Source organism: Canis lupus, chromosome 2 (assembly GCF_003254725.2).
Source record: "Canis lupus dingo isolate Sandy chromosome 2, ASM325472v2, whole genome shotgun sequence".
NCBI lineage: Eukaryota > Metazoa > Chordata > Mammalia > Carnivora > Canidae > Canis > Canis lupus.
This window is the reverse complement of record NC_064244.1, coordinates 22,847,666-22,868,464: the sequence shown is the minus strand read 5'-3', so window position 1 is coordinate 22,868,464 and position 20,799 is coordinate 22,847,666. Positions and strand designations below refer to the sequence as shown.

At 42.5% G+C, this 20,799-nt stretch overlaps 1 protein-coding gene across 1 annotated transcript in view; it reads left to right on the top strand.

Moving 5' to 3' along the window:
- The window catches only part of DHTKD1 (dehydrogenase E1 and transketolase domain containing 1), a 52,021-nt gene extending 35,622 nt beyond the window's left edge, over nucleotides 1-16,399 (top strand). Inside the window, exons 11-17 of the mRNA XM_025445207.3 lie at nucleotides 1,212-1,362; nucleotides 2,413-2,519; nucleotides 3,812-3,976; nucleotides 10,469-10,551; nucleotides 10,900-11,069; nucleotides 12,911-12,996; nucleotides 14,243-16,399. Coding sequence (XP_025300992.1) covers nucleotides 1,212-1,362; nucleotides 2,413-2,519; nucleotides 3,812-3,976; nucleotides 10,469-10,551; nucleotides 10,900-11,069; nucleotides 12,911-12,996; nucleotides 14,243-14,344 — 864 coding nt within the window. The 3' untranslated portion in view covers nucleotides 14,345-16,399. The remainder of the gene's footprint in view (nucleotides 1-1,211; nucleotides 1,363-2,412; nucleotides 2,520-3,811; nucleotides 3,977-10,468; nucleotides 10,552-10,899; nucleotides 11,070-12,910; nucleotides 12,997-14,242) is intronic.
- The last annotated feature ends 4,400 nt before the right edge of the window (nucleotides 16,400-20,799 follow it).

The following is a 20,799-nucleotide window of genomic DNA, read 5'->3' as shown; positions in this document are numbered from 1 at the left end:
TGGAAGCTGAAGATGGATGAGAACTTTGGATAGTTTTTCTATCCCAGCTTTATTGAGGTAAGGGCAGTTTCTAAGGTTTCTCAATAGTCTAGGCAGGAAATTGTGGGAACCTGAATTAGGGCAATAGTGGTGCAGACAAAAAATGGGGCCAGATTTGAGAAGAACAGCTGTAAGACTTAGTGGTAGATGTAAGGAGTTAGAGAAGAAAGACTAATCTTGCTTATCTCCTGGCTTCCTGACTCAGACAATTGCTACATGATGACAGCATTCACCCAAATGTAAAGAGAAGGAATGGGTTTGGTAAGGAAAGATGATTCAGTTTTGGATGTTTGCCTTTGATGTGGCTGAATAACATAGAGGTTTCTGTCCATTAGAGAAAGGCAATTTAGGTATGTCTGTCTGGAGCTAATGAAGGAGTGTAGTCTAGAGGTACAGGTTCAGATATCATCAGGGTGTAGAAATGTTTGAACCACAGAGGTGGGATTATCTCCTTAGGAGAGAGCAGAACAAGAAGAGGGCTGAGGGGTCCTGGGAAAAGGTTTTTAAGGTGCTGGCAGAGGAAATTTCCCCCCCAAAAAAGCATCCAGAAAGGCAGGAGGAGAACTGGGAGTCACTGTGTCATGAACTGAAGGAGGGAGAAGTCAGATGTGAGGAAGAAGAACGTGGCCATTGGATTTAGCCACTGGAAGGTCAAGGGTTGACCTCATATAGAGCTGTTTTAGTGGAGGAGTAAGAACAGAAGCTAGATTGCACTAGCTTGAGGGGTAACAGAAACTGGAGTGGATTAGATAATTCTTCTAGAAGCTTGACCATGAAAGGAAGCTACAGCTGTAGAACACTGGTCAGGGGAAATTTCTTTTTTTAAGATTTTATTTACTTATTTGAGAGAGAGAGAGAGTATGAGAACATGAGCAAGGGGAGGATCAGAGGAAGAGGGAGAAGCAGACTCCCTGCCCAGCAGGGAGCCCAGCGTGGGGCTAGATCCCAGGACCCTGAGATCATGACCTGAGCCCAAGGCAGGTCATAAGGAAGGTCTGTGCTCATCTTCACAGAAAGCAGTAGATCTCCTTTCTCATAGAAATGTGGAGATGAATGGAAAGAACACTCCACTCTATGCCTCTCCTCCTTTTGAGAGGGTTTGTGATGCCTTACTCATTCATGCCCCATCTCTCCTTGCATGACAGTATTTCTGTTCTCTCCCTTTGTATTAGGTCAGCAACAGCCCATTGTCAGAAGAGGCTGTCCTGGGATTTGAATATGGGATGAGCATTGAAAGTCCCAAGTTACTGCCTCTCTGGGAGGCTCAGTTTGGTGATTTCTTCAATGGTGCTCAGATCATTTTTGACACGTTCATCTCTGGAGGTTGGTGTTGGCATATGCATGTGGAGTGGATGGACGGTCTCAGCGTCTTGGGGACAAGTACATAGAAAGGGGCCATAGTTGCTTTTGAGATGCTGGAGCACAGCACAGCCCCCCAGGAGAGTTTGGGGGCTGCCCTGCCATCCCCTGGGGCAGGCATGGCAGCCGGCAGATGGTTACAAAAGCTGCCAGGGGACGGGGGCCACTCAGTGACTGTGGGGGCAGCACCTTCTCAGGGGACTGTGCTTGGCCGTAGGGAGCAGGGCATGGACCTGCCAGCTCCTGGGCAGTGGGACTTGCAGGAATGCGCCTGGGGCAGGTGAATGGACACCAAGCAGGCAGGGGTGACTCCGTGAGGATTTGTGGTCAGAGCGAGTGGCAGCCTTGAAAGTCCACTTCCCTCAACCCATGGATGTTTAAGTATCTGAAAGCTGGTAGTTGCGCGTCTTTATTGTTTTCAGTCATCATTTACAAGAGCAGAAGCTGCTTATTGTAAAATTTCAAGTATGTAAAGTACACGTGTGAGTCCCTCTCACCCCATTTTTTGGGGGTAAGCACTCTGGGATTTTGCGCCTTTCTGGCCTCCCTGTGGCTGTGTTTCTCTGTAACCTTGTAGTTGTAAGGAGGAGAAGTGCCTTGGGGAGACTGGCCTTTGACCCGTCCGGAGGCTGTCCCAAGTGTCACACCTGCAGTCTGCGGACAGTGGCCTGTTTTAAGTGGTGCTGTGAGGAAGGGCAGGCGCCACCTGTTCTCCGTAGGTGCTGTGTCTGGCATGGAATCAGAGTGGTACCTGCTGTCCTTGAAACCAGGACATTCACCTTATAATTTGTCTTCCATCTGCTAAAGCCCTTTCAGTGAGCATGTCCTATGGGGTTTCAGCTGGTAGGGTGGATATTTTCCTCTGAAGCGTGTAACGCTGCCTGAAAGGGCATGGGATGGAAATGATGCCAGGGGATCAGACAGCAAACTAAACTTGTGCCACTGCTCAAATCACATCAGACCATTCTGCTCCTGCGTCAGAGGGTTCTTATTTCCCGTCGTGTGTTTTTCCAGGAGAGGCCAAGTGGCTGCTACAGAGCGGCATTGTTATTCTCCTTCCCCACGGGTATGATGGGGCTGGACCCGACCACTCCTCTTGCCGCATCGAGCGTTTCTTGCAGGTATGTCCAACACCTTCTGCATTCCAAGAAATCCTTTCCTGCTTCCTAGGTGCTTTGAAATAGAACTACCTCCTGTAGATACTTAACGCATGCCTTAAGCTCTAAGACCTTGGAGTATTTGAATGAAATAGATTTAATGCAAAGTCATTATTCCTTATCAATCTGATGCCTTGGATATCTTACTATCATGGCTTTATGACGATTAAAGTGGTTCTTGGATGGCAGAGGTCAGTGGTTCCCAAACCAGGCTGATCATCAGAATCACCTATGGAGATTTTTTGCAAAGACACACAGGGACCAATACGAGATCAGATTATTCCAAGTGGGGCCTAGAAATCTGTATTTTTATTTAAAAAATTGTTTTTGATTAATGATAGTATTTTATAAAACAATTAATGATTGAGACGCCTATGGGGCTCAGTGGTAGAGCATCTGGCTTGGGCTCAGGGCGAGATCCTGGGGTCCTGGGATTGAGTCCCACATCAGGCTCCCCAAAGGGGAGCCTATATCTCCACCTCTCTCTGCCTATGTCTCCACCCTCTCTGTCTCTCCCTCTGCCTATGTCTCCGCCTCTCTCTGTCTCTCATGAATAAAATAAATAAAATCTTTAAAATAAAATAAAATGATTCATGATCTTAAAAAAAAATTTGAATAAACACCCAGAAATAACCACTGTTATTGTTTGGTAAGGATCTTTACCTACGTCTTTTTATACCTATGGCTTCCTAATATTTTATTATGAAATATTTCAAACCTATGGAAAAGTCATAAAATTTTACATTGAATATTCATATGCCAACCCCTTAGATGCTACCATTAATATTTTATTACACTGTACTTGTTTTAATCACATCTACTCATCTATCATCCTTCTATCTATAAATCTTTATTATCTTCTGGTGCATTTTGAGTAAATGGAGACATTTATGTACATCACCCTAAGTACATGAATATCATTAGCTATTTTGGCATAAGTGCAGATAAAATATACAGCTAGGTGACAGATTAGTAGAAAGGTAGATAGAACAGTAGATAGATAGTTTATATTGATAGCTAATAATACAGGAAAATGACTTTATAAAAACTAGTTGACAGAAATAAATTGCAGGTAAGTTAAGGACTACACATGAAATACAAAACTACAGTTTGAGGAAGAACTATAAAAACAGGTGTGTGGAAGATAAGTTTGAGAGTCATCAGTATACAGACGTGTTTCCCTTAGGACAGGGATTGATTGATTCATTGAATTAGGTGATCTGAACATTTGTTCCTTTCTTTTGTTTCTCTCTTAGATGTGTGACAGCAGAGAAGAAGGAGTAGATGGAGACACAGTAAACATGTTTGTGGTGAACCCAACTACCCCCTCACAATATTTCCACTTGCTCAGGAGACAGATGGTCCGGAACTTCCGAAAACCCCTCATTGTTGCTTCTCCAAAGATGTTACTCAGGTTTCCTGTAAGTAGGAAAAAAACTGGTTAGGAAGCCTTTCTCCTTTTATCATTTTGTAAAGATTTTATTTGAATTCAAGTTAACATATATGTATCATTAGTTTCAGGGTAGAATTTAGTGATTCATCAGTTGCATAGAACACCCAGGGCTCATTACATCAAGTGCCTTCATTAATGCCCATAACCCAGTTAACCCATCCCCCGGCCCACCTCCCCTCCAGTGACCCTCAGTTTGTTTCCTAGAGGTAAGAGTCTCTTATGGTTTGTCTCCCTCTCGGATTTCCTTTTATTTTTCCTTCCCTTCCCCGATGTTCATTGTTTTTCTTTTTAAATTCCACATATGAGTGAAATCATATGGTAATTGTCTTTCTCTGAATTATTTCACTTAGCATTATACTCTTTAATTCCATTCCCTTGCAAATGACAAGATTTCATTGTTTTTGATGGCTGAGTAATATTTTATATACACACACACACACACACACACACTACATCTTTATCCATTTATCTGTCAGTGAACATCTGGGCTCTTTCCTTATTTTGGCTATTGTGGACATTGCTGCTATAAACATTGGGGTGCATGTGCCCCTTTGAATCACTATTTTTGTGTCCTTTTCATGAATACCTAGTAGTGCAATTGCTGGGTCATAGGGTAGCTCTATTTTTAACTTTTTGAGGAACCTCCACATTGTTTTCCACAGTGGCTGCACAAGTTTGCATTCCCACAAACAGTGTAAGAGGGTGCCCCTTTCTCCACATCCTCGCCAGTATCAATTATTTTCTGAGTGGTTAATTTTAGCCATTCTGACCCTTGTGAGGTGGTATCTCATTGTGGTTTTGATTTGTATCTCCCTGATGATGAGTGATGTTGAGCATTTTTTTCATGTGCCTATTAGTCTTCTGGATGACATTTCTTCTTGGAGAAATGTCCTTTTATGTCTTCTGCCCATTTCTTGACTGGATTTTTTGGTTTTCGGGTGTTCAGTTTGATGAGTTCTTTATAGATCTTGGATAATAACCTTTTGTTTGATACATCATTTGCAAATGTCTTCTCCCATTCCATAGGTTGCCTTTTAGTTTTATTGATTATTTCCTTCACTGTGCAGAAGATTTTTATCTTGATGAAGTCCCAATAATTCATTTTTGCTTTCGTTTTCCTTGCCTCTGGAGATAGATCTAAAAATAATTTGCTGTGGCTGAGGTCAGAGAGGTTGCTGCCTATGTTCTCCTCTAGGATTTTGATGAATTTTTGTCTCACATTTAACTCTTTCATCCATTTTGAATTTATTTTTGTGTATAGTATCAGAAACTGGTCCAGTTTCATTCTTTTGCATGTTGCTGTCCAATTTTCCCAACACCATTTGTTGAAGAGACTATCTTTTTTCCATTGGATATTCTTTCCTGCTCTGTTGAAGATTAGTTGACCATATAGTTGACGGTCCATTTCTGGGTTCTCTATTCTGTTCCATTGATCTATGTGTCTGTTTTTGTGCCAAACCATATTAGCTTGATAATTATAGCTTTGTAATAGAACTTGAAGTGTGAAACTGTGATGCCTCCAGCTTTGGTTTTCTTTTTCAACATTACTTTAGCTTTTGGGGATCTTTTCTGGTTCCACATAAATTTTAGAATTGTTTGTTCCAGCTCTGTGAAATTGCTGGTATTATTTTGATTTTGAATGAGTAGATTGCTTTGGGTGGTATAGGCTTTTTTAAAAAGATTTTATTAAAAAAATAAAATAAAAAAGATTTTATTTATTTATTTATTTATTTATTTATTTATTTATTTATTTATTTATGAGAGAGAGAGAGAGAGAGAATGAGCAGGGGGAGGGGCAGAGGGAGTAGACTTCCTACTGAGCAGGGAACCTGATGTAGGTTGGATCCCAGGACTCTGGCACCATGACCTGAGCTGAAGGCAGATGCTTAACTGACTGAGCCACCCAGCTTAATTGACTGAGCATCATGACCTGAGCTGAAGGCAGATGCAATTGCCTCGGTTAGTATAGACATTTTAATAGTATTTGTTCTTCCAATGTTTTTCCATTTCTTTGTGTCTTCCTTAGTTTCTTTCACAAGTGTTCTATGGTTTTCAGAGTACAAATCTTTTACTTCTTTGGTTAAGTTTATTCCTAGGTATCTTATGAGTTTTAGTGCAGTTTTAAATGGGATTGATTCCTTGATTTCTCTTTTTACTGCTTCATTATTGGTATATAGAAATGCAACAGACTTCTGTGCATTGATTTCATATCCTGAAATTTTGCTGAATTCCTGTATCAGTTCTACCAATTTTTGGTGGAGTCTTCTGGGTTTTCTCATAGATATCATGTCATCTGTGAAGAGATAAATTTGACTTCTTTTTTGCCAATTTGGATGCTTTTTATTTCTTTTTGTTGTCTGATTGCTGAGGCTAGGACTTCTAGTATTATGTTGAACTACAGTGGTGAGAGTGGACATCCCTGTCATGTTCCTGACCTTAGGGGAAAAGCTCTCAGGTTTTCCCCATAAGGAGGATATTTGCCGTGGGTCTTTTGCATATAGCCTTTATGATGTTGAGGTATGTTCTCTCTATCCCTACTTTGTTGAGAGTTTTAATCAAGAAAGGATGCTGTATTTTGCCAAATGGTTTTTGGCATACAGCACCTATTGAGAGGATCATATGGTTCTTGTCTTTTCTTTTATTAATGTAGTGTATCACATTGATTCATGGATATTGAAACATCCCTGCAGCCCAGGAATAAATCCCACTTGGTTGTGATAAATAATCTTTTTAATGTGCTGTTAGATCTGATTAGCTAATACCTTGTTGGGAATTTTTGCATTCATGTTCATCAGAGATATTGGTCTGTAATTTCCTTTTGTCATTTTTATACACATTTTCCATAACTAGTTTTATTTATTTATTTAAATTTTTAGCTTTTTAAATTTTCATTTTGATTTGAGTTAGTTAACATACAGTATGTTATATTAGTTTCAGGTGTACAATATGGTGATTCAATATTTCCATACATCACTTGCTGCTTCTCTCAAGTGCACTCTTTCATCTCCATCACTTATTTCACCCATCCCTCCACCACCACCCTTGTATCTAATTATATTTAAGCAGAAACATCTTTTTAGTTTTAGCTGGCCTCACTGCTTTCTCTCTTTTAAAAACATCTTTCTGGAATAACTGGGAATATAGGGAGCAGAAATGATTTTTTAGAAAAAGTTTTAAAGTGCAAATAGTATAAGCACCTATATCCTTCCTTCATCTGTGAGGAATACGTTCTAAGACTCTCATTGGATGCCTAAGGCCACAGATAGTACTGAACCCTACATATACTGTCTTCCTATGCATACATCACTATAATAAAGTTTAATTTATAAATTATGCACAGTAAGAGCTTAACAATAACTAATAAAAAATATAACAATCATAACAATATACTATAATAAAAGTTATGCAAATATAGTCTCTCTTTTAAAAATATCTTATTGTGCTGTACTTACCCTTCTTTAATGGAGTGAGATGATAAAATGCCAAGGTGATGAGATGAAGTAGGTGAATGACGTAGGCATTATGACAAAGGGTAAAGTTACTAGTCACCTTCTGACCATAAGTCAGGAGGAAGATCATCTACTTCTGGACGTAGGTTGACCATGCTTAACGCAAAATGTTGAAAGCAAAATCTCAGATAACCAGGTCTATGGTACTATATTGATAGTAGCAAGTTGAAAATTCCAAATATTGTGATGAGAAGCAGCGGTGGCATTCATTGGCTTTTAGTGAGTTTTTTTTTCCTGTTAAATGATTTATCACACAGAGATAGACTCCTGTTTCAAACATTATTAATGATATAGCTTATTGCTACACCGATAAAAGGGTACGTTTTTATCTTGGTTTACCTGAATTGAGTGTTAAGCTCGCATTATGTTTTTTATTATATTTTTAACTTATTTTTACTTTTTTTTAGAGAGAGAGAGAGCATGTGTGTACAAGCGAGAGGGGGAGGGGTAGAGGGAAAGGGAGAGAGAATCCTATGCAGGCTCCACGCTCAGCACAGAGCCAGAAGTGGGGCGCCATCTCATGACCCTGAGATCGTGACCTGAGCCAAAATTAAGAGTCCAACTGAGCCACCCAGGCACCCCACAATATGTTTTTTAAATCACAAGAATATGCAGAGTTCAAGATAATAAATATTACAAAGCATCTATTTATACCATCTGTTAGAATCTTTTTTGCAGTTTTGTATGGGTCTTAAATAGGATTAGCACTCAAAAACCTTTTGCACTTATTTGGATGCTAATAAGGTGAAATAAGTCATTTAGGATGTGGCTCTTCAAGGCTACCTTGTTCTTCTCACAAAGGTTTGAGAGTGTATATTTGGAATTGAGGGATGTTGAGGAAACCAGTGAGTGAATTGCCCCCACTGGTGGCCAACACTTGCATGAGCCTAGCGTGGGTGCCTCCTTAAATTCTGCTGTGTACTTCCACTGTGTCTCCCTGGCCCCAGCCCTGGGAGTCAGTACTCAGGAAATGCACTTCCCATTCATTCACCCACAGCAGGGTTCATGCGTTTGATCTCATTCTCTAACTCAATGTTCCTTGAACAATCATGCATACTTTGAGATGGCTTCGTGAATCTAGCAGCATCACAGGGCATTCAGGAAAAACTAATGCAATCCTTTTAACACAGTCTTTCTGATGGGGCTCTTTTGACACAGATATTTTGAAACAGTAATGGTAAAGAGGCCAAGACATACTGTAAATTACTATAATTTATTTCTAAGAAATATACACATCTGCGATTCATGACCCAACTTTCATTGTACCCCTAAGGGTGTCACCTGCTCCCTCAGTCATTACTATAAAGGAATATAATCCAATAAATATAATATATGTATATTACTAAGTATTGAGTGAACAATTAGACATTTTATTGAGAATTTCTTTTGCTGTTTGTAATGAGAATAAGAGTTCACATTCTGGCCCCAAGAGTCCACTCCTCTCCCCATGTCTAATATATAACTTACCAAATAAGTGAAGCCTTGCTCTGGAACCTTAAAAATATCAACAGCTGGGGCACCTGGGTGGCTCAGTCGGTTAAGTGTCCGACTCTTGATTTTGGCTCAGGTCATGATCTAAGGGTCTTGAGATCAAGCCCTGCCATTTGGCCCCATGTGGACCATAGAGCCTGATTGAGATTCTCTCTCTCCCTCTTCCTCTGCCCCTCTGCTCTCTCTCTCTCTCTCAAAAAAGAAAAATGCAATAGCTAACCTATAGATTTTTCAAGTGAGAAGCTAGTCTTATTAAGTAGACAAATATCTTCATCAACCATAGAAGTCCTTTTATTAATTGAAAATAAGTACCTCCATCATTAAAGTTTGATTTCTTCCCCAATATTAGATTATTGGTACAAGTGATCTAGCTGAACAGAAGTCCACCCTTTCTTTCCACAGCGTATTCAGAGATGACTTGCCATGTGATAAACATGACTCAGGACTTTGCCTGTCAAGTGGTACCTAACCTCTACCCAAATTTCCCACCCAGCTCTGAACTCCAGTTCCTTTTTTTTTTTTTTAAATTAGTGAGCTCTATGCCCCAATGTGGACTTGAGCTCATGACCCCAAGATCAAGAGTCGCTTGCTCCATTAACTGAGCCAGCTAGGTGCCTCTCCAGCTCCTTTTGATTCCTACCCTAGGAAGTGAGAGCTGACCAAGGGCTCTGGTTCAGGATGGAGAAAGATTGCTTCTATCGTACATTATTTAGCAATAAGAATAAATAAAAAATAAGAATAAATAAATATAAATGATATATAATAAAATAATATATATCTATTACATATAAATAGATATATATTTTCTCTAATATAAATTTTTATTTTGTTCTCTTAGTTAATATTAAGTTTTTAGGTTATATCACAGTATCCCACATCAACATGGCTGCCTATCGGTGGACCAGTCAAAATGTCATATTCTCATTCGGGACTAGATTATAGGGAAATGAATTAGAGTTGTCTACTCTAAGTTCTTTGCAACAAGTACTTATTTAAATCAAACTCATTAATAACATTTCTTTTCGTCACGGAAATATTCATGTATTGCTCCTGCTTGTTCTGACTCATTAGATTTTGCTTATAAATTATAGTCAGAATCCTAAAGAGAAATCTCTGCCCTAGTTTAGTTGTTTTTGTTCACAAATGTCATTTCTTACTCCGACAAATGAAAGCATATTTTTATTGATACTAAAGTATGATCAAACTGAAATTTTGATTCTTAAAATTTTGTTGCAGCATCAGACAAAAAGCAATCTTATGAAATCTTGAAAGAATCATTTTGTTCCAAGATATACACCATTGGTATTTTTTGGAAAGATATTGTGTTTATGAGTACATATGTTTACTTATAGTCCTAGGAGAAAAGTTTGATGTTATTTCTTGGTAAAGATCCCTTATAAGAAAGGCATCTTCAGCTCCTTTCCTTCAGTTGATAGATTTGTGGCTTTTCTCCTCCTTAGGCAGCTGTGTCAACACTTCAAGAAATGGCACCAGGAACAACATTCAAGCCGGTCATTGGTGATTCATCTGTGGATCCCAAAAAGTAATCTGATGTGTATCTTTGTTTTCATACTCTGCAGTAGTATTCTAATTACTGGGAAGACTAGTTCACATTAAGGAACCCAAAGTGACCCAAATCTCCTCTATCCTGATAGAAGTTCTTTGCATCCATGGGACAGGAGTTAGAGTACACATGGAAGGGTGAACTTTGGAGGGGTGTGTTGCTGAAGGAGGCTTGCCAGGGCGTAGCATGTCACTGATCTCAACTACAGAGCACCCCACTGCCCCGCTTCTGTAATGAAGCATTTTCATCTATGTAGTCTGTGCTTTCTTTTGATACAGTTCTTTCAGATATTTCTCCTTTACCCCTTGTCCCTTTTCTACCCAACAGCGTCAAGAGTCTGGTATTCTGCTGTGGCAAACATTTCTATGCCCTGCAGAAGCAAAGAGAATCCTTGGAGGCCAAGAAGCATGCCTTTGCCATCATCCGATTAGAGGAACTCTGCCCTTTCCCACTGGATTCATTACAGCAAGAGATGAGCAAATACAAACATGTGAAAGGTACAGCGTTGTTCTTGTTGGGGTTCTTTGGGTTTCAGATACCTGAAACCTATTCCAATGTCTCATATGAAAAGAGATTCCAGGGGCAGTGAGAGTCATTAGGAAATTGACTCTTTTGGAATCTGGACATATGAAAAAAAAAAAATACTGCTAGAACCAATGTCTCTTTGTTTTTTCTGGTGTCTTTTTCAGTCCCCCATCCCCCTTCTCTCACTTAGGACATGTCATTTCTTGAGAAGTCATAGGTAATCAGTGCCATACTGTTGCTTAGGATAAATTGATGTAACTATAAAAGGCAAGCCTTTTCAACAAGTGGGCTGCAATAATTGGACATCTCTATGCCATGGGTACAGAAATTCACTCAAGATCTCAGACCTAAATGTAAAATGTACAGTTCTAAAACTTCAAGGAGAAAATCTTCATGACCTTTGGCTAGGCAAAAAGTTCTTAGATGTAACACTATGGAAGCATGTCCCATAACAGAGAAATTGGACTTCATCAAAATGAGAGTTTTCTGCACTGTTGAAAGGGACCACTGAGAAAATAAGCCACAGACTGGGGGGAAGTATTTGCAAATACATATCTAACAAAGATATGCAAATACATATTTGAACATCCAGAATGTTCAAAGAGTTCCCCGAACTCAGGAATAAAAATAATCAAAGTTTTCAAAATGTGCAAAAGAGGGCAGCCCCGGTGGCACAGTGGGGCAGCCCCGGTGGCGCAGTGGTTTAGCGCCGCCTGCAGCCCAGGGTGTGATCCTGGGGACCCGGATCGAGTCCCACATCGGGCTCCTTACATGGAGTCTGCTTCTCCCTCTGCCTGTGTCTCTGCCTCTGTGTGTGTGTGTGTGTCTCTCATGAATAAATAAATAAAATCTTTAAAAAAAAATGTACAAAAGATTTGAGCCAAATAATGGGATGGCAAATAACTGTATGAAAAGATGCTCAACGTAATTAGGGAGCGATAAGGGAAATGCAAATGAAACCAAAATGAGATATGGCTACAGCACCTATTAGAATGGCTAAAATGAAAACAAAACAATAAGTTGGCAATATCAAGAACTGATGAGGAAGCAGAGCAACTGGAAGCCTCAGTCACTGCCGGAAGGAATGGAAAGTGGTACAGGCACTCTGGAAAACAGTCTGTCAGTTCCTTACAAGGTTACATACAGAGTTCCCACACAACCCAACAGTCCACTCCAAGGTATTTACCCAAGAGAAATGACAACGTGGACACAGAAAAATGTCTCCAGCAGCTTCATTCATGATTGCCCCAAACTAGAAACCACCAGGATGTCCCTCAACCTGTGGATGAATAAACAAGGATGTAAGGTATATCCTTACAACATCATGCCACCCAACCATAAAAGAGAGTGAACCATGGCTACCGGCAAAATCCCTTTGTGGATTAGATCAAAGGAGCCAGAACCAAAGGCCACATGTCATAGTTACATTTAACTGATGTTCTGGAAAAGGCAAAATTGTAGAGAGAGAGAAAAGGTCAAGGGTTGCCAGAGGTTGGGGCTGGCAGAGGAGTTGCCTTGAAAGGGCCAGGATGAGGGAATTTTGGGGGTTGATAGAATTATTCTGTATCATGAGTGAGGTGCTGGATATATGACTATACGTTTGTCAAAAAAAAAAAAAAAAAGATAAGCAATAGCAGACCATATTGGAAAGGCATATATCTACTTGAAGAGAGCTGTAGGTGCATACATTCTATGTATATGCATGTGTATACAAATGGCTATAATCTCTCTCTCTCTCTCTCTCCGCATGTATATAGTGTGTGTGTATGGTAGATTTACCTGGAGTACTGAAGTGAACTTTCTTCTGTTACAGATTTTATTTGGAGTCAGGAGGAGCCTCAGAACATGGGCTCATGGTGCTTTGTTTCTCCAAGGTTTGAAAAGCAACTGGCCTGCAAGGTAGTAGCTTTCTCTCTTGTAGGGTTTTGCGTATGTGCATTATTTCTCTTGAAGGGCCAGACACTGAGTTTATCCTCTATTAGTAATCCAATTTTTTTTTTAAGATTATTTAATTAATTAATTTTTTTGTTTATTCATGAGAGACAGAGAGAGAGAGAGAGAGAGAGAGAGAGGCAGAAACCCAGGCAGAGGGAGAAGCAGGTTCCTTGAGGGGAGCTTGATGTGGGACTCGATCCTGGGTCTCCAGGATCATGCCCTGGGCTGAAGGCAGATGCTCAGCCACTGAGCCACCCAGGCATCCTGCAGTCTAATTCTTTTAAAGTTAAAGTAAAATGTAAAATCTAGGAATGCCTGGGTGGCTCAGTGGTTGAGTGCCTGCCTTCAGCCCAGGGCATGATCCTGGAGACCCAGGATCGAGTCCCACATCGGGCTCCCTGCATGGAGCCTGCTTCTCTCTCCGCCTTTGTCTCTGCCTCTCTCTCTCTTTCTCTCTCTGTGTCTCTCATGAATAAATAAAATCCTAAAAAGAAAAATAAAATGTAAAATCTAATTTAGCCTATTTTTTTCAGAATAAAATGCTGAATATTGATCAAGATATATATGTGTACGTGCTAGTGTCATATAAGAAAAAGTGATTGTACTTAAAAAAGTAAAGTCTCTTACCTGCCAGCCACCTTTCCTGCTAGTCTGTTCAGAAGTCTTGTCCTAAAGGTCACTCTCCAAGCCCCGGGGGGGCAGGGTGATGAGCAGGTTAGTCGGATAATATAGAGGAAGAGATGCCCACTGACGCTTGTTCCCAGCTCCACCACATAATTGACATCCATCAAAAGGCAAATTCCTCCTGATGATGCTCTAGGAAGGGAAGAACCATGAGAAAAGCAAATGTGCTTCCATTTATCTTCCTATTCTGGTTTAATTAGAACTCAGTTCACACATGTGTTACGACTTCGCTGGGCCCAGATCATTTTCATTTGTTCTAATTTAGGAAACTACCGCTAAAACCAATGAATAGTTACTGAAGAAAAGGACAAATTCAAGAGTTTATCTCCCCTTACGGTGAATTTAGTTTTTAGCTGTGACAGATATCTCCAGTATATTCTAGGTAACTCATTATTTTTCCAGGAAAGGTGAGTTATGGTTAAACAAGCTAAGAGCAATGCATGCACTGCCTTGAGAGAATGAAGCAGGGCTCTGATCAGGTCAAAAGGTCATTTTGGTTTTTATTCCTTTTCTGCTCTAATCATAGCTTCGTCTTGTGAGCCGACCCCCTTTGCCAGCACCTGCTGTAGGAATTGGCACCCTTCATCTGCAGCAGCATGAAGATGTCCTCACCAAGACCTTTGCTTGATGGTGTCCTTTGAACCAAAATTACTTCATTTTAAGAAACAACCATGCAAAGAAAAGCCAGCTCCTCTACACCCTTCTTCCATTAGGTGACATGAAAAGTCTCTTCCTCTAAGACGTTGGGATTGATGAGGACAATTTAATCGGAACCTATGAACTAGCCAAGGGAATTATCCATCAACCCAAGAATCTGACAAGTCACCTTTATCCTTAAAGGTACAACAACAGTTAGATCTGAGTGAGTTGTAGAGTTAATGCATTATCCAGATTTTTTCAGACCACTTTTTCTCATTAACTATATATGCCCAGGAAAAATTCTTTAGCTTGAATTTACAGAATTTACATGCAGGTCACTTTGACGTCACTTCTCCATTTGCTTGATGCATGCCACTTTCATCAATTTTGCCATTCTTTATTCAAAGTCCTGTGACTGCCAATATTTTCATTTTATAGGATCTCTGGTGCTGCTTTGCATCCACTGCGAAAAATGTTTCACCAAACACCATAGCAAAGCTGTACTAGTCCTGATGTGTATTCTTCTTCAAGAAGGTTCTATCTTCTTCAAGATAGCTGTTTTTACCCTTGTCCTTAAGTATCAGTCCCATTAATTATGACTCTTCAATTTCACAATGAAATTGATTTGTGGTCTACTTTGTCATAGTATCACTTCCCCCCCCTAAATTGTTTGCAGTGATATCTTAATATTTTTAATTGACTTTCGGTATCTGATATGGGGATTTCAGCTCCTGTTAGTTTTGCCTCTAAAAGGTGTGATGAAATGATGTTCATTTGTGGTTTTTAAGGAACATTTTAATTTCAACATTGGAGACTTCCCAGCACCAGGTACTTGGAGATTTATGGAGATCACTAACCCACTGCATTAATTCTGAAACTTTGGAAGCACAATGAAACAGCAGCAAACTGTGTAGCTTTACATGACTTGGTGCTGCAGTGACTGTGCCATCTACCATTCGGGTGCCATGACGTTTTTTCTCAGAAATGATGGAGGAAGCCCTGGGGCACTGGAAGGGCCTCTCCACTTTTCCTGGCAACTGGTAATGTCTTTCAGAGTCAATGTGTAGGTCATTCTGGCCACAGGAGGAGGTTCATGATTCACATCTTAAATGTATGCATTAGTGTATTGATTTAATATTTCTGTAATATTCACAGCCCTCTTATTCCAATGCACCTTTAATGCTTCCTTCTTAAGTCAAGCTTTATAAATCATGTAACTTAGTACCATGCATGTAAATCCATATAATTACAAAGGTCTATTTAATGCAAATGGTTATTGGTGTTGTATACTGAACTTAGAAAAACAGGAAAGCCCTGCCATTTTTTTTCAGATGTCTTGGTTTCTTGAGTTAAAAATTTCAAAGTCTAAGCATAAAATGAGATGGAAAAGTAATTTGTTTTTCAAGTTTAAATTTCTCCAAATTTCTCTGGTATCTTATTATATCTTCTCCACCAGGAGCCATGAAATGTATCTTATTAAAAAAAAAGTGTCATCTGTATCTTAACCATCTTACTCTCAATCACTATTGCAACATGGGCCAACATTTTGAATTACCTTGTAGGAAGGAACTATTCGAAGAATTCTGAATCAAATATTCCCATAATAGAGTATGGGATAAAAGTATCATAGCAAAGTAAAATAAAAATATTTTACCATATTCCTCTGGGAAATTTGATAATGTGATATTTGTATCCTGTTCATATCTATTTATGCTAATTTTATATTCAATGAAGAATAGAGTTCGAATCGGTTATTCAGTGAAGAGGAATATTAACAAAAAAATGAAAAAAATGTTGATTTTGTCTAAAGTGACATATTCTTAATAAAATAAAATTATCTTCCTTAAGAGGCATTTTGGGGGGATCCCTGGGTGGCTTGGCGGTTTAGCGCCTGCCTTTGGCCCAGGGCGGGATCCTGGAGATGCGGTATCGAGTCCTGTGTGGGGCTCCTGGCATGGAGCCTGCTTCTCCCTCTGCCTGTGTCTCTGCCTCTCTTTCTCTCTCTATGTCTATCATGAATAAATAAATAAAATCTTTAAAAAAAGCCATTTTGTTCAGTTTTCTATATGTATACTATAAGGAAAATATTCTAAAATATGACTTCTTTTAGTCTGACTATATTACCTCTGAAGTTTTATTGTTTAAAAAAAAATCCCTCAACTGACAATATAAGTTGTATCTGTTTTACAAACTTGAGGAAATGCAGTTTAAATAAATTAGAGGTTCTATAGGAATGAAGTCACAGGTAAGAATCAAGACTTTTGTCTTAAGCTTCCAAAAGCTTCACCTCCATTTCTCTTGGTTGTACTTGGATATTTGTTTTTCATCTTCAGCTTCTCATGAGTTTCAGGCTAAAACCAACACCTTTGGGGGAAATTTGGACAAAATGTTTTTGAATCCTCAAAACTTATCCTCAAAACTCAATACTTATAACCCACTATTATACAAATAAACCACTCATAAATTACTCAATAGGAGTAGTAACTCACTGTCATGTTTGTATTTAAATCTGACAAAGCGGTGTAAAGCAGACTTATTTCCCCAATGCCATTTGCAAAATCAGTTAATCTTAGAAAACTTTTAATAAAAGTGTGTTACTTTAGTATTGTTTCCTCATGTTTTCTTTGACTCACATGGAAAATCAGCTATAATTGGACAAAAGTAAGAAATGCCCCTATAAGAGTAGAATGGTATTTCCCCAATACTTTATTGGACACTTGCTGCATATATGGCATTGTTCTGGATATTAGAGGTACACGGTAGTGAAACAAATTGTTTGCCATTTGTCCTCAACGGACTAACAATCTATTTGAGATGACAAAGCATCTTACACATAGAGAGAGACATTCTTGTTGGATGTGCTAATTCAGTGAGGGAGGTCAAGGTAGAGTGACATTCCTGATAGATGGAGATGAATTGGCATATTATAGTTACACAGGGACAAGTCCCGGGCAGCCTTTAGTAGGAGAAACACTGAACAATGTTGGAAGGATAATTCACAGAAGTTATCCAAAGTGTCAGAGCTTTTTCCTAGCCTCTTACTTGAAACATGGAGCTGTCCTAGAAATGGAAAGTAAAGAGAAGTGCAGGCAACTCTTCTGTCAGACTTTCAATTTAGTGCATCTTTATTGAAAGGATATCATATCCATGAAAATAGCTCACAATCTAGGGCCAAAACTATATGTAAGTCAACCATTTGCAAGCCACCATAGATGATGCAAAAATTAAGTTTTTGCCATTTAGAAGTTTATAGATAGTAGGGGAGCTTAGACACGTATAAAAATGACTAATACAAAGCAGAGTGAGGTAAGAATGAAGTCAAAGGATGGGGGATTGTAACTATGACAAATTGTGTTTTCCCAAAGCAGCTGGTGCAGTATTTTGTTCCACCTGCATTTCCACAAGAGGCAAGACGTAGAGTCACCAAGAGGTAGAGTCTGTTTTCCCCATTTTTGAGATTGAGCAGGACTTCGTGGCTGCTTCTATAAACATGATGCACTGAATGTGATTCTTTTTTGTTTGTTTTTGTTTTTATTTATTTATTCCTGAGAGAAACAAAAAGAGAGGCAGAGGGAGAAGCGGGCTCCATGCAGGGAGCCTAACATGGGACTTGATCCTGGGTCTCCAGGATCATGCCCTGGGCTGAAGGCAGCGCTAAACCGCTGAGCCACCGGGGCTGCCCTGAACATGATTCTTAATCACTAAAAAGGACATCCCTTGGCACCCAGCGGCCATGTTTTGAGGAAGCCCAGACAACATGAAGGAGCCCTCTGGTGGGGTGGGGGTCTTGAAGAAGACCTGTGGAGATGTTGAAGCTGAGAGCCAGCCACAAATGCTGGACTTGTGAGAGAGCCTTCTGATCATTCAAGTCCCCAGTCTTGGAGCTGTCCCAGATGACTCCAAGTGGAGCATGCCCAGCCTAACTTGCTCTATCTCTGTGTGCGTATTCAACAATAAGGCCCCACACCAGTTAAAATGATCAGCGCAGATTTTAATCAGTAGTATAGTACTGCAGTAGGAGAGAGTCCAGCGTGAACTGCACTCAACTTTGATTTGTACGGAGGTCACTGGAGTTTTTAAAGGGCGAATGACAGAACCCCCGTTGGGTGGTTGGGGCTCAGAGTCAGGCAAGCAAAAAATGTCAAAAAGCTGGAAGGAGGAGGGGTTGGTCCATGTGACAGCCATCTGGGTTTGTTAATTGGCAGTTTTGGAAGTTAGGCTCCTACCCTCCACGGAGGCAGGGGGACGGAAACCCTATCCTCAGGCATTGGAACAAATGGTAAATTCTTTGGGCAGTTTTGAGTTTTCGCAAGCAGGGTCATCTTAGGGATGGAGCTGTTAGATATCATGTTTAAGGGGCACCTGGGTGGCTCATTGCTTTTCGTGTCTGCATTTGGCTCAGGGCATGATCCTGGGGTCCTGGGATCTAGTCCTGCATCCGGCGCCCTGCAGAAAGCCTGCTTCTCCCTCTGCCTTTGTCTCTGCCTCTGTCTGTGTCTCTCACGAATAAATAATATCTTCTAAAAAAAAGAAACTATGTTTATAGTCCAAACTATGTTTATAGTCCGGTCTATAGTCCAGTTTATAGTCTTTACACTGTCTTAATAGGCCAATCAAAAGCTTAGTAGAGAAAGGGTCAGAGGAGCCTCACTCAAGTTTGGTCAAGGAGAAAATCAACCTTTCTCTCCCTCATCATTTGTTTCCTTCTTGGACACAGATGAAAGCATTAGAACAGATTGTTGGATTTGGTGATTATGGATCATCAGTGACCTTTGAAATAGCTTGTTTCATTTTAAGTTAGAGCAGAAGTTACATTGCAGGGCTTGAAAATTGAGTTAGAATACATTTGAGGGCCTGTGTGTGCTAAGCTCGTCCGCTTTCACACCTGTAGGAGGTGGCTAGGATCCTTATTTTACTGATGTAGCTCAGAAAGGTTCATCGCCCAAAGCCACTAGGAAGGAGAGGAGGGATTAAAACGCAGGGCCGGCTGGTTTCTAAGACTGCCTCCCTTAGGGCACCCCATCCATAGACGGGGTAACGGGGGACCAGGTCCTGATGTCCTGTGCCCGGGAGAAGCTGGAAGGAGCTCCCGTGAGAGGTCGCAGGGAGTTCATGCGCTGTTAACTAGAGACAGAGCGTCACGGATTTTTGACAACTTCCAAGAAGGTGGGAGCAAAATAAAGAGGGCTGTTCGGGCACCGGGTCTCGGGGCTGCTCAGCCCCGTGTCTCAGGGATGAGACCCCGGCCCACGACCCTCGGGAGGCCCGGGCCCCGGACAAGGCGGTCGAGGAAGCCGCCACTGCTCGACTGGGAGCTCGGAGCTGAGCTCAGGCAGGAAGAGGGCCCGCAGCCACGGTCCAGCCCGGGCAAGCCAGCTCCACTGTGCTGCTGGAGCACGGACCCCCGAGCGGCGGCGGGGTGGAGCATAGGGGCGGGAGCACGAGCCCCGAGCCGCGGCGGGGTGGAGTACAGGGGCGGGAGCACGGACCCCGAGCCGCGGCGGGGTGGAGCACAGGGGTGGGAGTACGATCCCCCAGCGGCGGGGTGGAGCACAGGGGCTGGAGCACGGACCCTGAGCGGCGGGGTGGAGCACAGGGGCTGGAGCACGAGCCCCGAGCCGCGGCGGGGTGGAGCACAGGGGCGGGAGCACGGACCCCGAGCCGCGGCGGGGTGGAGCACAGGGTTGGGAGCACGGGCCCCGAGCCGCGGCGGGGTGGATGGAGCACAGGGGCTGGAGCACGGACCCCGAGCCGCGGCGGGGTGGAGCACAGGGGCGGGAGCACGGGCCCCGAGCGGCGGCGGGGTGGAGCACAGGGGCGGGAGCACGGGCCCCGAGCGGCGGCGGGGTGGAGCACAGGGGCTGGAGCACGGGCCCCGAGCCGCGGCGGGGTGGAGCACAGGGGCTGGAGCACGGACCCCGAGCCGCGGCGGGGTGGAGCACAGGGGCGGGAGCACGGACCCCGAGCCGCGGCGGGGTGGAGCACAGGGGCGGGAGCACGGGCCCCGAGCGGCGGCGGGGTGGAGCACAGGGGCTGGAGCACGGGCCCCGAGCCGCGGCGGGGTGGAGCACAGGGGCTGGAGCACGGACCCCGAGCCGCGGCGGGGTGGAGCACAGGGGCGGGAGCACGGGCCCCGAGGGGCGGCGGGGTGGAGCACAGGGTTGGGAGCACGGACCCCGAGCGGCGGCGGGGTGGAGCACAGGGGCGGGAGCACGGGCCCCGAGGGGCGGCGGGGTGGAGCACAGGGGCGGGAGCACGGGCCCCGAGGGGCGGCGGGGTGGAGCACAGGGGCGGGAGCACGGACCCCGAGCCGCGGCGGGGTGGAGCACAGGGGCGGGAGCACGACCCGGAGCGGCGGGGCTGGAGCGGCGGGGCTGGAGCGCGCCCGCGGGAGCGGCGGCGGTAGCCATGGCAACGCGCCGACGTCCGCCGCGCCGGGGGCCA